This window comes from Capricornis sumatraensis, chromosome 17 (assembly GCF_032405125.1).
Source record: "Capricornis sumatraensis isolate serow.1 chromosome 17, serow.2, whole genome shotgun sequence".
In the NCBI taxonomy this organism is placed as follows: Eukaryota; Metazoa; Chordata; class Mammalia; order Artiodactyla; family Bovidae; genus Capricornis; species Capricornis sumatraensis.
Window position 1 is genome coordinate 75555805 of NC_091085.1, and position 15183 is coordinate 75570987.

The 15183-nt window shown below is 52.9% G+C and overlaps 1 protein-coding gene across 4 annotated transcripts in view; it reads right to left on the reverse strand.

Moving 5' to 3' along the window:
* Positions 1–14963, reverse strand: part of ASCC2 (activating signal cointegrator 1 complex subunit 2) — a 36266-nt gene extending 21303 nt beyond the window's left edge. For 3 of the 4 annotated variants that reach the window (XR_011146098.1, XM_068989498.1, XM_068989496.1), the window contains exons 1-5: positions 14911–14963; positions 10120–10217; positions 5246–5404; positions 4499–4669; positions 3111–3240 (exon numbers count right to left, since the gene is read on the reverse strand). Coding sequence is in view for 3 of the 4 variants with exons in the window: in XM_068989498.1 (XP_068845599.1) it covers positions 3111–3240; positions 4499–4669; positions 5246–5404; positions 10120–10200 (541 nt within the window). In the remaining variant the exon portion in view is untranslated. Of the gene's footprint in view, positions 1–3110; positions 3241–4498; positions 4670–5245; positions 5405–10119; positions 10218–12671; positions 12710–14910 lie in introns of all 4 variants that reach the window. The other variant, XM_068989497.1, reaches the window with a different exon arrangement.
* Positions 14964–15183: the final 220 nt, after the last annotated feature.

Consider the following 15183-nt stretch of genomic DNA (forward strand, 5'->3'; position numbering starts at 1 on the left):
CTGACCGTGGCACAAAGGGCCTGCAAGATCTGGCTTCTGCTGGCATCTCCTGCCACCCTCTCCCATCCCTCGAATTGCATTCTTCCCTCACACCATCCTCAGCCTCACAGAATGAAACTGCCCTCCCCCTCTGCCTGCCGTGACCTCCCAGCGCCAAGTCCACCAGAAGGCAGGTGTCACCCTCTGCAGGCAGAGTCTCCTGACCCAGTTGTCGGGAGCAGGCCTCCCCCCACAATCCCCAGGCCGCAAGGCGGTGCCCACCACACCCGGAGTGCCAGGCAGGGAGGAAGGCACTCTCAGGATCCTCCTCATGCTCAGGCCTGAGTAACAGGGACGCTCTATGAGTGTCAAAATAGATCACATTTCACAGTCGACCCTCCGGCTCTTTGGAGTCTCTTTCTTTTCCTTTATCTGATCCCAGTGACAGGAAAGATCTGACTTTTGATCTCCTAAAGAAATAATTAAAAAGCCAAAGCGATGGCACCCGTCCTCAGACTGAAGCAGTTCAGAAACCCAGGGTGGATGCGAGGTATGGCCAAAGAGACCAGGGCTATCCTCTGCGGGGTCAAGGTCTCACAGCCTAACTGAAAGGCCCAGCTTTCACGACTGCACTCACTGATTCACACCACCAGCCTTGAGGTTAAAAAAAAGTGGGAGGTGGGGACAGGGCAAGGCCTGGGCTTCTGCCCGAAGGACAGTCGGCCAGTTCCTGTGCCCCACCCCCACCCCCACCCCGTCTCCTTTGTCAGCCCTCTTCCAGCTGATCTGCCTTGCTCAAGAGCTTCTGGGGCAGAGAAAGCAGAAGCTGCCCCATGCTGTGTCTCCTGTCTTCTGCTCAAGGGGCTGGGAAGAGAGCTAATGCGTGTGTTGGAGGGTGTGGAGAAGGGGCCTGCAGACTGACAGACAGACAGACAGACAGACATGCACGCAATAAGAAGGGGCGCCTGATGACTGATCCTGCCATCTTGTCTGTGAACCAGCCTCCGTGAGCCAAAGACAGTGCTTCCCTTCGTAAACCGATTTCAGATTCTTAATCTGGGGATGAGAACATTCTTAAACAGCTCAAAATCTATGAGGGGCTATGTCTTCCTGGAGACAAGCTTTCGTCTGATTCTCAGAGGAGTCAAGTGACCCGAAAGATTTGGAACCCCGGCAGCAGGCGGAGCTCTCTCGCTCCAGCCTCACCCGTCTGCGGCCAGACGGCCTCTTCTCCTGTATCCTCGGAGCGGTTGATGGCGTGCAGACCCAACGCTGACCTTGTCTCTACTCACAGCACATCCCCCCCACTGCCTCCTGCTTCCCAACCTCAGTTCACTCCCTCCAGCCGACCTCACGAAGCCCTGTCGACTCTCCTCTCGGAAGTCCTTTCCCACCCAGGCTCTCCCCTTCCAGCCCACGCCGAAGCCTGGCCTCCTCCACGGCCTCCTATCACCACCCTCCCAACCTGCGCGCTGCCAGACTGACCGGGTCAGCGGATGGCTCCCCGCCCTGCTCCGTGCTCCCAGAGGCTCCCACGGCCTCGTCACAATACGAGCTCACACTTACTGAGTGTCTGTAACTTGCAAGGCTCTGTGCTGCGCCCCACCTCATATTCACAACCCACAACCATCCTACAGGCTGGACAGATCATCAGTCTTCCCTTTCTTCAGATGAGAAGACTCAGGCTTAGAGCGGCTAACTGCCCGAGTCAGAGGGACACAGCCCAGAATACAGCTGTGGACCGGGCAGTTCGACTCCAGGGCCTTCCCTTTTAGCTACCAAGTGATGTACCCCTCCCCAGGTCCCTGGCTCGGAGCCCTCCCCACCCCCCCCCCCCCACCATCTGATGCCAGCTTCTTCCCCTGACCCCACGCTCCCTCCCAGAAAGCCCTGCTCCAACTAGACTGGCCTGATAATTGCTTCTCTAACTAACCGTGCTGCTTCTGTGTACCCACCCCATCCTCTCACTCTACAGTATAATTATTAAGGGTCTTTTCCCTTAACTGATGATCAGGCCAGTGATTAGACCTGAATGAGAAACCAGAGGTTGCGCCAGTGAAAAAGCTGGATGTGAAATTTCATATGCATTAGGCCCTAAATACAGTTTTAAAAAATACGCAGAGAAAAGACTAGAAGGGAACAATCACCAAGTGATCGTCTCGGGGGCGGGGGGGGCAGGAATTTGATAATTACTTTCCTGCTTCTTTCTACCCTTCCGAAATTTTCTAGATTGACCTGTGTTACCTTTATCACTGGGGTTGGAGGGGAAGGGAGGAAGGAAACCATTTCAAGCGGTGACCGAGCTCTGTAACTGGGCATTAGGAAGACCCTCTCCTACAGTCTCAGGGTGAGGAGGGCTGACGGAGTGTCCAGGGTGACCAGCTGGGCCAGTTGCCACAAGCTCCTCTTCCAAGGCAAACCCCTGGGGCCACTGTGCCCTCTGGAGCTTCCCAACAAAGCTTCTGCGTGAACTTTCCAGCACCCCCGCCTCCCGACAGGCTCCAGCTGCTGATGCCCATTCCCTCCACAACCCCAGGGGGTCCCCTCTGACCCCTGCCCCTGTCCATTCTCAGAAGCAACTCAAAGCTCAACATTTCTGAGGCGGCCATGTCACCCGTGAGGCGGGGAGTGACCGAGGCCCAGAGTGTGAGCCTCAGGCCCACGTGACGTCAACCCCAGCTTGGCCACGCATCAGTCACGACCCTGCAGGCAAGTCCCGAACGTTCAACCTCAGTTTCCTTAACCGTAAGTGGGGGTGGTGACACCGCTGACGTCACAGGGCGGCTGTGAGGATCACCTGAGATGACACAGGTGGGGCGTCGGCGGAGTCACCAGTGCACACTCAGGCAAACGGCTAGCTGTCACCGCGGAAGCAAACGCCCCCCTCCTTGGGCCGGGACACCCAGCCTGACGCTGGGGCTCTGAGGTCCTGGAGGAGCGCTCGTCTGCCCTTGTCTGTCACCCCTCCCCCACAGCCACTGAGCCACTCCTTTCGGAGCTGACACACACATCCGCTAGGCCACTTCCAAGCGCCGCCCACTGCTCCTGCCCTGATCCCCCTGTGGACGTGTGGGGGTCATCTCTGCACCACCCATGCCCACCCCAGGCCCTGGGCCCCACATCCAACTCACCTATCATCTTCTGCAGCAGTGGAGAGTTGCCTTTTCCAAAAAGCACGCAGAGGTCCAGGATCTTTGGGATGTCAAACAGGAAGTTGTTGTAGAGGATCTCTCCGAAAGCAGAGGGCGAAATGAAGTGATCCTAAGGAACAGCAGAGAGGATGAGCGACCTCCCCAAACACGTGCGTGGCAGGGTAATAGCAGGCTCGCAGGAAATAACCTTCAGGTCCATTGGGGGGGCCTGGCTAATAGAAGCAGCTCCGTCCACACCAAGGATGCACCCAAGCCAAGGGGACTGACCTGGAGCAACAGTCACTCACCCTAATGTAAAACGAAGCAGACGCTCCCTATGAAACCATCAGCTGGAGATTCATTCTAAAGTTATTTACAGGTAAACTACCATGATGTCTGGGACTGCTTTAAAATACTCCAAGACTGGACTTCCCTGGTAGTCCAGAGGTTGAAACTCTGCACTCCCAGTGGAGGGGGGCTCAGGTTCCATCCCTGGTCAGGGAACTAAGATCCTGCATGCCACACGGCACAGCTTCAAAAGGACAAAAATAAAATACTCCAAGAAAAACAGAAAACTCAGTGGGGGAGGGAAAGCAAGATAGGCAAGATGCTAACTGTTGAAGCCAGGTAATGGGCACGTGGGAGTCGTGATACTTTTGTGTATATTTAACAGTTTCCATGCTAACAAGCTAAAAAAAACAGAAAAGAAAGATACTATTTTTAAAGTAAATATGTGGGCACCACACACACAGACACAAACACATTGGAAGGAAAAAAGCTCCCTGAAGGAACAGGCCCCTTAACAGTGGTTATTTTGAGGGAAGGAAATTTGTGGGCGACTCTCATTATCTGCAAAATATTTTTTGTTACGTTTGTTTAAGGGCAGTGTTATTATTTTTAAAATTGGGGGGCAGGACTTCCCTGGCAGTCCAGTCGGTGGCTAGGACTCCACACTTCCACTGCAGGGAGCAGAGTTTCAGTCCCTGGTCGGGGAACAGCCTGATTGCATGTGCCACACAATTTGGCCAAATAAATTAATTAAATTAACAAAAATAAACCCGGGGTGGGGGAGTAAAGGCTTTTAGACAGCACATCCAGGGTCCTCTAAAAAAAATCAGAATCGATGCTTCGCCCTGTGATGCCCAAGGAGAGGCAGAGTCACGCGTCCCCTGGCACAGGGCCCTCGGCTCCCCACTGGTGGAAATACTGGGTGTAACGCAGGCGACCTGGCGGCTCAGAGGACGAGGGAGGCGGCACAGACTTCTTTCCCAGCGGCGGGAGTGAAAGCGGGAGACAAGGGGGAGACTCGATACTTCCAGAGCCTGCATTCCCAGGGGCATGGGGGTGTCAGCTGGCAGGGGCGACCTGTCACAGGACCCACGGCTCACTTTGGATTCCTTGTGCGTGGACATACGGAGGAAGGTGAGAAAAACGCTGCGGTGGAGGCGCCTCTGCACGTCAACGACCTCGGGGGCCGGGGCCACCCACTCGTCGAACTTCCGGGGCACATGGCGCAGATAGGAGTCCAGGCACTTCTGCAGGGTCTCGTCGAAGATGACCTAGGCCAGGTGACAGGGGACAGCCAGGCTGTGCCAGGCCAGGCGACAGGGGACAGCCAGGCTGTGCCACTGAGGCCCGAGGGCCTGTGGGGGGACTGTGCGGGGCTCATGTGGAAGATGACCTAGGCCAGGCGACAGGGGACAGCCAGGCTGTGCCACTGAGGCCCGAGGGCCTGTGGGGGGACCGTGCGGGGCTCACGTCGAAGATGACCTAGGCCAGGCGACAGGGGACAGCCAGGCTGCGCCACTGAGGCCTGAGGGCCTGTGGGGGGACCGTGCGGGGCTCACGGCTGGTCAGCTCTGGCCTGGGGCAAACACGCCCACCAACCCCAAGGGACCGAAGAGGCATAAATGAGCTAAACACGAGTTTCTAAAAATGCCATGGTGGAAGGCGTTTGTGTAAACATCATTAAGATGCTGATAATGGAACACAGTAATTCCAAACACAATTTGCTCTTAGGGATCCAGTGTAAGAAGCAGAGGAAGACAAAGCACCTCCAGGGGAGAAGAACACCAGCACCCAACCAACGGCATGGCACGTGCCTGGTCTTAGCGGGAATGGTGGTAGAATGTTACCTGGCACCAGAATTTATCGTGCGGCAGGGCCAGGAGCCAGTCCAGGTCATTGGCTACGAAGGTGGCGCGTTCCAGGTACTCCTCCACTAGGGCGGGAATGTTGTCTTTAGGGGGCGGTTTGTATAACACAAAATACCGGTCTGCCTTCTGCTCGGGGTGCTACGGATCCAAAAACCACGTGTTAACGTGGCAGAGGTTAGTCAGCGAGGGCCCCTCTGCCAACCCACAGCAACAACCCTGGGCTCTTCCAACCGGTGACCCTCAGGCATAAAGAACCGAGTGTCTCTGACAGAGGGAGGCTTGGCCGCAGTCTGGGAGCGCCAGGCGAGCATTAAATACCATGTTTTCTGGAGAATGCTTAATGACACAGGGAAAGGTTAAGGGAAGAAAAAGCAAGACACAAACCCCTCTATTTTGTATGACCATTTTTGGGATTAAAAAAAAAAGTGCCATATTTAACACATTCACACACTGGTATGGACTTTATTTTTTAAAAGAGTGTCAGGCCGGGGGTTGGGGGACACCTCAAAGCTAACAGTGGCTATCTCTAATAGAAAGGATTAGGACTTGACTATATTTTCCAATTTAAAAAAGAACATGTATAATTTTTTTTAATTACACGTGAGGCAGGAGGTTTTTTTTTTTTTTTCCAAAAACTCACAACAGTAGAGGAAGATAAGTCGCCTGGGACCACCACCCCGGGTCTAGCATCCACCCAGAGGGAGCCCCTCCCCATCCCGTGAGCACCCTCACTGCCCTTCTCTGGGCGTTTACATTAAAACGTGGCCACACAAGGCACTTGTTTGGGCCCATTTTCCTCTTTCTGACAATGTCCTACTGTACATATCACCATGCTGCTCCCTTCGTGTAATCAGAGAAAAACCTCAGTAATTTTTTGGTAAAGATGCTCATCAAGTAATTGCAGGTCTCGGCTTAGCCTCACAAGTGCTCTCTTCTAACCCTTACCTCGCCGGGGAACAAACCTCACTTTGTTAGCATAAAGAAAAGATGAGCTCGGTTCTCCCCTCTGACTTTCTGCGGGGGAGGCGGTGACAGGAAGGAGGCCGCCTGTTTTCGTCTCAGCTGTTGTCAACCACAGTCCACCCACTTCCAGGTTTGTCAGTCCAGGGGGGACAGGGACGTCATGGCTGACGGGTCAGTTTCTTCGAGAACCACCTAGGTTGAGGGCCTCCACAGGGTCCCCCGCCCATTTAAATCACAATTTATACAAAAGGAATCCTGCGGATTGAAACAAGTTCAAAACTACTCTCAAGGGCCTCAATTCCTCTCTGTGGTTTCCAAGTTCCCCTCCTCTACCGGTCGATGCCTCGCCTCTCACTTAGGTCACTTCTCAGGCCAGGCTGCTCACCGACCCCTCCTTGCCCAAATGACACACACATGCGCACGCCCCTGAGATTGGGCCTTCCTGCAATCCATCGTGCGGACATCTCCTGGCACCCTGCTCTGCCAGGTGCGGGGGCCACACGAGGAGGGAGTCTGCGTGCTCCCAGAGCCCACTCTGCAGAGGGGATGATGCACGGCTGTCATCAGACGAGCACAACGCAGACAGCTCAAACCTGGCAGAGGCCCTGCGGGAGCGCCTGGGGGGCGAGGGGCCGCTTCCCAGGCCAGGCAGCATCCAGAACTGGACCTTGGATGTGGAGCAGAATTTTTAGATGGAAGACAGAGTCCATTTATGGAGGCATAAAGACAGGCCGTTAAAAAAAAACAAAACAGGGGACGGGGGCACAGATTGCACTGGGCAGTGGGAGGTGGAGTTGGAGGGAGAGATGCTGAAAGGATAGAAAAAAGCCATCACTCACTGAGGACTGCCCTGTGCAAGCTGCTGAGCAGGCCAGTCCCACAGCCCATTTCTTTTTAACTCACAACTACTGTCTCAGAGGGAAAGAGTATTCTCCCCATTGTACAGAGAAGAAAACCAAGACTTGGTGAGATTTAGGAACTCAGCTAAGGTCACAGGTCTAAGGAAGCAACTGAGGCAGGATTTGAACCAAAGCTGACACTGTGCACCTACTAAGTGACCTATGATGCCACAGGCCACCCTGGTCTCACTGCTCATCCTTCTGACCCCAGCTCTGACCTCACTTCCTCCAGGAAGTCTCCCAAGCCCCATCCCAATTAGGTGAGGGGTTCACCCTGGCTCCCTTAACACCTGCGTTCTATGCTTCCCTGCCTGCAGCACTTGCTGAACTGCATCAGAAGTGCCTGCAGATCTTTGGTTGCAGTGGAGGGGGGACGGAGGAAGGGGTAGATTATAAGAGGGGGTGGAGGGGCACCAGGACACTTCTGGGAGTGGCAGAAATGTTCATTATCTTGCTTATGGTAACAGTTTCATGTGGGTTTACAGATGTCAAAACCAACCAAACCGTGTACCATAAATATATGCAGTTTATTGTCCTCCAATGACACCTCAATAAAGTTAGATTGAAAGGGAGGGCCTGCCTTCTGTCTTCCCCGCTACCCTGCAGGTCTCTGGAGGGGGTCTGAGTCTTGCTCACACAGCAGTCCCAGCCCCTAGAGCCGGGCTGGCATCGAGCACTCCCTCCATACACACTTGCAGGTTGAACAGAGGAAGCATGGAGGTAATGAAGCACCAGGTCCTGCCAAGGTCTTTGAAGCACCTCCGACACCACGCCCAAGAGCAGGGGCCATGGAGGATCCCAGGGAGAGGAGCTGCAGTCTCTCGCTGTATCTCCCACTCTTCAGGCCTGGCCTAGGTCCCACTTGCCCCATGAAGCTTCCTGAACATGCCCTGCCCATCAAACTTGTGCCCTGTTCATCTTGATAAGAAACTATTCTGTACTGTTCTCCAAATGCTCCCCTTAAATGATCCTTATCTTTCTCAAGAGCCCATTCAACCACTTGGGTGCCAAACTTGATTTCTTTACAAGGCTGGGCTCCTTAACTCTGCGATACCGCTTCCACCCCCGGGGGCTGGTGTAGGAACCAGGCTCTCAGGACTCGGGGACAATATACCCAGGTCCTCCTGCCAGGCCCGCCCTTCTCCATTGCTCTGCCCCGCTGGTGCTTATTCACCCTTCCACACGCAGTTCAGGATCTCCCTCCTACAGCAGGGTGTCCCTGGTGGCGTGAGCTCTCCCACCACCCCAAGACCTCCATGCACCCCTCCCTGGTCTCAACCAGCAGCGTGGAGTTCCTTCCACCACATCCTGATCATGCATGCTGCAGAGAATCCACCAGTCTGCTTCCTCTGTAGGGCAGTCTCTTCACTCTGTAGCTCCAGGCCCTGTCCCAAAGTGCAGCAAGGGTCCTTGACTCATTTACTGGATGTCTCCTGAGAACCTATGATGCACCTGGCACTGGAAAACCAGAGTAAAGGGAAGGGACCAGTCCCTGCTCCCAGAGGGCCCACAGTCTAACAGTCTAACAGGTGTCCAGGACACAGAGAAGGGCCCAAGGAACCAGTCTCCACCGGCACTGTCCAACAGAACCTCGGCAGAGACGGAACCGCTCCAGACCTGTCCCGTGCTGGCCAAGACAGCAGATTCTCACCACATGGGACTATTTTAACTTAAACGAACTAAAACTAAATTAAAGATACAGTCCCTTGGTTGAATCCCCCACAATTTCAAGAGCTCCATAGCCACATGTGGTGAATGGCTAACATACTGTACAGAACAGTTCCTGATTTTCTAATCAATATCCTCTTCACCTAAAAGAGCTATGAATATGAGGATATATTCAGGGAACATGGCTAACATTTTATAATAATTATAAGTGGAATATAACCTTTATGGTTGTGAATCACTATGTCATACACCTGAAACACACAACGTTGGATATCAACACTACCTCGATTTTTAAAAAAAGTTACGAAAAAGAAACAAGAGGCTGTATAGTAGGAAGGTGAAGAAAGTACAGACTCCAGGGACAGCTCAGCTGGGGTCCTGTTCTGACTCCCCTAGTGTTCTACTTTTGTGACCTTGAACTCTGAGTTTCCTCATCTGTAAAATGGGGACGACCAAAATGCCTACTCAGAGGGCTGTGGTTCGGCTTCCATGAGACGATCCAGGTGAAAGGTTTGGCCCAGAGCAAGTGCTCTATAAATATTAAGCACTATTATTAGAGAGTAGTCAGGAAGCAATAGGAAGCCATCCAGAAAGCAGGAAATAAAACACCAAGCTCTTGTTTCCCACGACTTTACTCAGGCACCCAGAAAATACTTCCTCCCACCTTGTTCAAGTAAGCTAACGTTCTTGGGGAAACAGCAAGCGGGTATGGGGTCTCCGGTCCCCACATCTGTCTCCTCCAGCAGCCTGGCACCTCTCCACGGCTCTAATCTCTCCCACAGCTGGTCGTCGGCATGCTCACTTCCATTCTCAGTCTCACCAGCCCTGCTGTATCTGCACGTAGTGCTTCTTAGCCCGTTCAGACCTGACCTCTGACATTATTAGTGTCCCCCTCCTCTGCCCCCCACCGCCAAGTAGACCGCAGCTGGGACATCTCTGAAAAAGGCCCATCTGAAATCTGAGCACCTCCTGCAGGGTCCAATCCCCAGATCCGGCCTTGGGCCAGTCCCGCTACCCGGCCAGCTCGGGCTGAGTCAGAACTGCCATCAGACTTTGATTCAAAATGAAATGCTTTGAAGGGAAGGTATGGGGTGGTGACATGGAAAATACCACTCAAACTCAAGCTACTGCTGGGAAAGAAAACTCCTGCACTGGGGCCTGGAAAGACCTAACAGCATCCTGGCTCCTGAAACGTAGACTGTGGCCCTCAGGTCATTTGTAGAACCATAGAACCGATAAAGAAGGAATTTACTTTTTTGCTTCTGAGATTGCAAGTTCAATAATATCAATATCGGGCTGAACAGCCTCAAGGCACTGACTCACCAGCGCAGGCGAAGTCCTCAGCTTTCCTGTCTTCAGGTCCTCGTGGGTAATCTGGAGTTGGTCCAGGGGCAAGGCGGGCATTGTGCTGCGTGGCCCTCCTGAAAGAAATACGGATGGGAGGAAGAGAGCAGACCCAGAGGCTCCAGGGGCAGGGGCCTGCTCTGGGGCTCACCCCAGAGCCAGGAGAGAAGCTTCAACCTCTAGCCTCAGGGGGCTCCTGGCGGGCCTCAAAGGCCTGGTTCCCACAACTACTCATGAAGACCAGTGGCTTTTTTGCCTTAAGTGGCAGTTCTTAGCTGAGGAGGGAAACACTCCCCAGGTGACACCTGATACGGTGGTGGTTTGGTCACTAAGTCGCGTCCCACGCTTGCGACCCCGGGGACTGTAGCCTACCGCGCTCCTCTGCTATAGGATTCTCCAGGTGAGAATCCTGGAGTGGGCTGCAGTTCCTTCTCCAATTCCCACCCAAGTCATGAAGTACTGGTTAAAAGTAACTAGATTATCTTTCTCATGGCCCCAGCTCCATGCCCTCCTTGGCCTGTGAGCTCTGCGGAGCCTGTGCCTGGTTCTCCTCTTGCTACCTTTGCTGTGACCAGCACAGGCCTGGTCCAGAGGTGTCTTCATGAAATAGCTGATGAACAGCTGAATATGATGACACTTTTCTTACCATTTTAACCAGATTTGGCGGGGGGTGGGGGTGGGGTTTGAAGCCATGGGACTTTCCTCCCTTGCAGAGGGTGTTAAGATTTTACAAACTTTCTAGGCTTCCGGGAAGAAGGATATGGATAAACAGAAGGGCCAGAAGGTTTTCACAGAGAACTCACGGAAACCTACCAAAGTGACCTCCTCTCTTAGAGAGGCCCAAACGGGCTGCAGAATCAGTGAGGGGCAGACCCCACGTCTCCTGCCTTCCGGTCCAACACTCATTTCTCAATGCCACTTGGCCTGATCTACAGGAGGGATGTGCATATTGGCTGAATCATGGAACAGAAATGACTCTGGGCTCTTAAGAAGACATGCCACAAAAGGCTGGCACATCTCAATGACGACATGAAGATGTATGGAGGGTAGGATGAGGAAACTGTCACCTCCTGAGCCCTCCCTGAGGTGCTGAGGGACACGGCCAGCCATGAGACACCGCAGTCCTGGCTCTCAGATACCAGGCCAGGCCCTAGTGTTACGAAGACAGACTGAAAAGGCCTGGTCTCTGCTCTGTGGGAGCTCCGACGCAGTAATGATGATGGCAATAAGAGCAGCAGGAACTCGCCTCTCGGGTGCTGCCGCTCTTCTGGGCCACTGTCTTAGCATGCACTCGCTTGTAGACACCCTAACTGGCTTCACGTGTACGAACGCTTGTAACAAGTCCAGGGTTGGTGCTATTAATCTCATTACCTTCATTTCACCAACGAGCTTCCCTAATGGCTCAGACGGTAAAGAATCTGCCTGCAGTGCAGGAGACCCTGGTTCGGTCCCTGGATTGAGAAGATCCCCTGGAGAAGGGAATGGCAACCCACTCCAGTATTCTTGCCTGGAGAATCCCATGGACAGAGGAGCCTGGCAGGTTACACTCCATGGGATTGCAAAGAGTCAGACGTGATTAAGCAACTAACACTTTACCAGTGAGGAAGCAGAGGCTCAGAGAAGATAAAAAAAATTTCCCCCAGGTCTCAGAGTTAGTGGCTGATGAAGCAGGCTGGCTCTTAACCATTTGCTGTGCTGAGTCTAGGGCAGGTGAGCTGGGGGCAGGGGCTTGTGGCTGTAGGGAGAGCATTTCTAGAGGAGCGCCTAAAGGCTCAGGAGAGCTTGAGTTGAGTCTTGATAGTGGAGACTGGGAAGAAGGGTGTCCCAGGTGGAGGAAACAGCAGGAACGAAGGTTAGGAGGTAGGAAGCAGCTTGACGCACAAGGAACCTTGGTTCAGGGGCTACTTTTAAGACTGTGAAGATACCCATCTTCACACGGGATGGAAAGAGAAGGAACAAGTCCCTCGTCTAGTCTGCCCAGTCCCCGAGACCCACTCTAGCACTAGAGTCTCCGTGGACAGTGGATCAGACACATGGTCCCTGCGACTGAGCTTTCACCTTTCCCCTCTGCCAAATGTAGGTAACACCATCTGCTGTATATTTGTCGTTGCTGTTCAGTCGCTCAGTCATGTCTGACCCTTTGTGACCCCATCGACTGCAGCACACCAGGCTTCCCCGTCCTTCACTATCTGCCGGAGTTTCCTCAAACTCATGTCCATTGAGTCAATACATGATTTCTAATTGAGCTTCTAATCTTATTAGCCTTTCACAATAGCCCAGTTAAGAGCGACAAGGATTATTATGCTCAGATGTCCAAAGAGAGCCCCTGATTTGCTCAGGCAAATACCTGAGTAGCCAAGTTGAAACTGAAACCCAGCTCTTGTGCCTTGGCACCTGGGTCTCTGGTGTTGAGTATGCTAAAAATACTCCTTTCCTAATCCCTGAGAGATGCTGGGAGGACAGCTGGAAACATCAGTGCTCAGCTCACCAGTGCAGAAGTCTAAATGAAGCCCAGGCCTTTCCATGCTCACCTTCTGAAGACTGGAGGAAGAGTGCCCAGTGCGGGGACCTAGGATTGGGAAAGAGTCATAAGGAGGAGGCGGCTCTCCACACTTAAAATTCTAGTTCCCAGAGTCCAGGTCTAGACAGGTACAGACAGCAACCTGCTTTTAGAGGAAATCTACTCCTACAGGCCAGAGCCTGTAAGGGCAGTTTAGACTCAGGCTGGTATGATGGTCAAAAGAGAAGTTTATAGTTTCACAGCCTGGGTTCAAGTCTTGGCTCCATCCTACCCATGTTGAGACCTGAGCAGTTCCTTAACTTCTTTACGCTCCGATCTCCTCATCTGTAAAATCGGGATGAGAACAGTACACAATCTCATAATCCCTCAGGGTTGACATGAGAAGTAACCAATACTAAGTGGTCAGCACAGTACTTGGCACATAATAAGCAGTCGGTAAAGTTTGTTGTTTAGTCACTAAGTCATGTCTGACTCTTTTGTGACCCCATGGACCGTAGCCTGCCAGGCTCCTCTGTCCATGGGATTTCCCAGGCAAGAATACTGGAGTGGGTTGCCATTTCCTTCTTCAGGGGATCTTCCCAACCCAGGGTTCGAAGCCATGTCTCCTGTCTCCTGCAGGCGGGTTCTTTACCACTGAGCCACCAAGGAAGCCCCCAGTAAAGTTCACTTGTTATTATTACTCAAGTCCCAATCATAAGCCGAGCATCTGGGCTTCCTCAATTACTCAGCAAATACTTACTGAATATCTTCTGGGACCTAGGCATGTAAATGACTATTAATCCGTGTCGTTAGAGCTGAACTGGAAATTTCCAAGACAAGCACAGCACAGAAAGGAAGAATGTCACAGAAAAGGTGACCTACAACCTGGCTGTTGAAGGACAGGAGAAAAAGATGGAAAGGAAGAACATTCTAAGCAAAGAGCAAGCATGAGCAAAGGCTCAGAGCCTGTGGCTTTGAAGGATGAGGGAGACACTTGGTGTGGCTGAAAACACAAGAAGTGGAGAGAAGAGGTTGGCTAGAAAAGATGGAGCCGCTTTAAAAGGAGCCTCAAATGCTGTGCTAAAGATTTTGGCTTTTCATCTGACGAAGTGAGGAGTCATGTAAGGAGAGGAGAGACATAATCAGAAAGAGAAGGTAACAGCCTGGTGGTGGGAGAGACCTTCTATGAACTACTGGACAGCAAAAACTGTTAATAACCTTACTTGTCCCTTCAAATAGTTTTTGAGTACCTACTATGTGCCAGGCACTGAAGCCTGGAGAATCCTAAGGCGGGCAAATAACAGACCAGATTCTGCCCTTCACAGAGTTTAGGGTCTTGATGGTTAACAAGACAGATATGAACCAAACAGCCACATGAACAAGGAAAATTCAATACTGTGAGTATGCTTTGCAGGCAAGGCCCATGAGGCTATGACAGCATTTAACAAAGAGAACTGACTCGACAGAGAGAGGATGTCAAGGAAAATTTGAGTTTTCGTCTACAGTATGAGTAGAAATTAACTAGGCAGTAACTGGACTCTAAAAATGACAAGGTCAATGATCATGACGATATCTGTGCCCCACCCCACAGTGGATCCTCAGTGTCAAGCAGGGCAGCAAAAGTTAAAAATTTAGGAAAGGGCTTTCTTTTGAAGGGGAGCTTGGAGTAAGTGCAAGAAGGCCTAGGAGCATCCCCAAGGCTACTCCTGTCTCAGTTTCTCTGTCTTAACCCTTCTGGTCTCGCTTCAGTATTACCCTCCTCAGGGATCGTACCAGATTGCCCTATCTAAAGTATTCACTCCTCCGGTTGCAGTCATATCTTTAATTACCTAGCGCATTTCTTTGTAGTCGACTGTCCCCGCCCACTAGACTGTAAGCTCTATGAGGGCAGGAACTTCCTCTGTTGCTCTGTTTATATCTCCAGTGCCTAGCTAGATCTGTGCCCACGTAGGAGGCGCTGGACATAACATTTGTTGAACGAATGAATGAACCCCGAGGAAACTGAAGCTCGAGGTGAGGGTAGGAGGGCAGCGTCTCGCCCAAGGCCAAGGTCATTCTGGGGCCGATCCTCGAATCCTAAGACTAAGTTCTGGCGGCCTGACTCCGGGTCGGGGTGGAGAGATAGGAGGAACGGGGCGATTCATGGCCCCTGGAGCAGCCTAAGCCTTGGCCCTGCCATCGAGGCGGGAGGCCCGAGGCCGCGTGAGGAACGGCTGCAGCCCCTCCCAGGTCCGATGCCCCACATCAGCAAGGATCAGCCACCCACTCACCTTGGCGGCTCCTATGCCGGCGATGTGCCGCCGCCGCCGCCGCCGCCGCCGCCACGGTCCACGGTGACAGCTCCCAGAGCGCAGTCACTTCCGGGGTCAAACAGCTATTCCGCAGGCGCAGACAGGAAGCCTCGGCCCGATCCCGCCCCCGGAGCCAACTGCCGCCGAGAAGCCGGGCCCGGGGCCACGCCCCCAACCCAAGACTCCGCCCCCCGTAGGTACTGGAGTGGCTATACCCACACTTTCCGCTCCTAGCACCCTTGATGCTTTAGC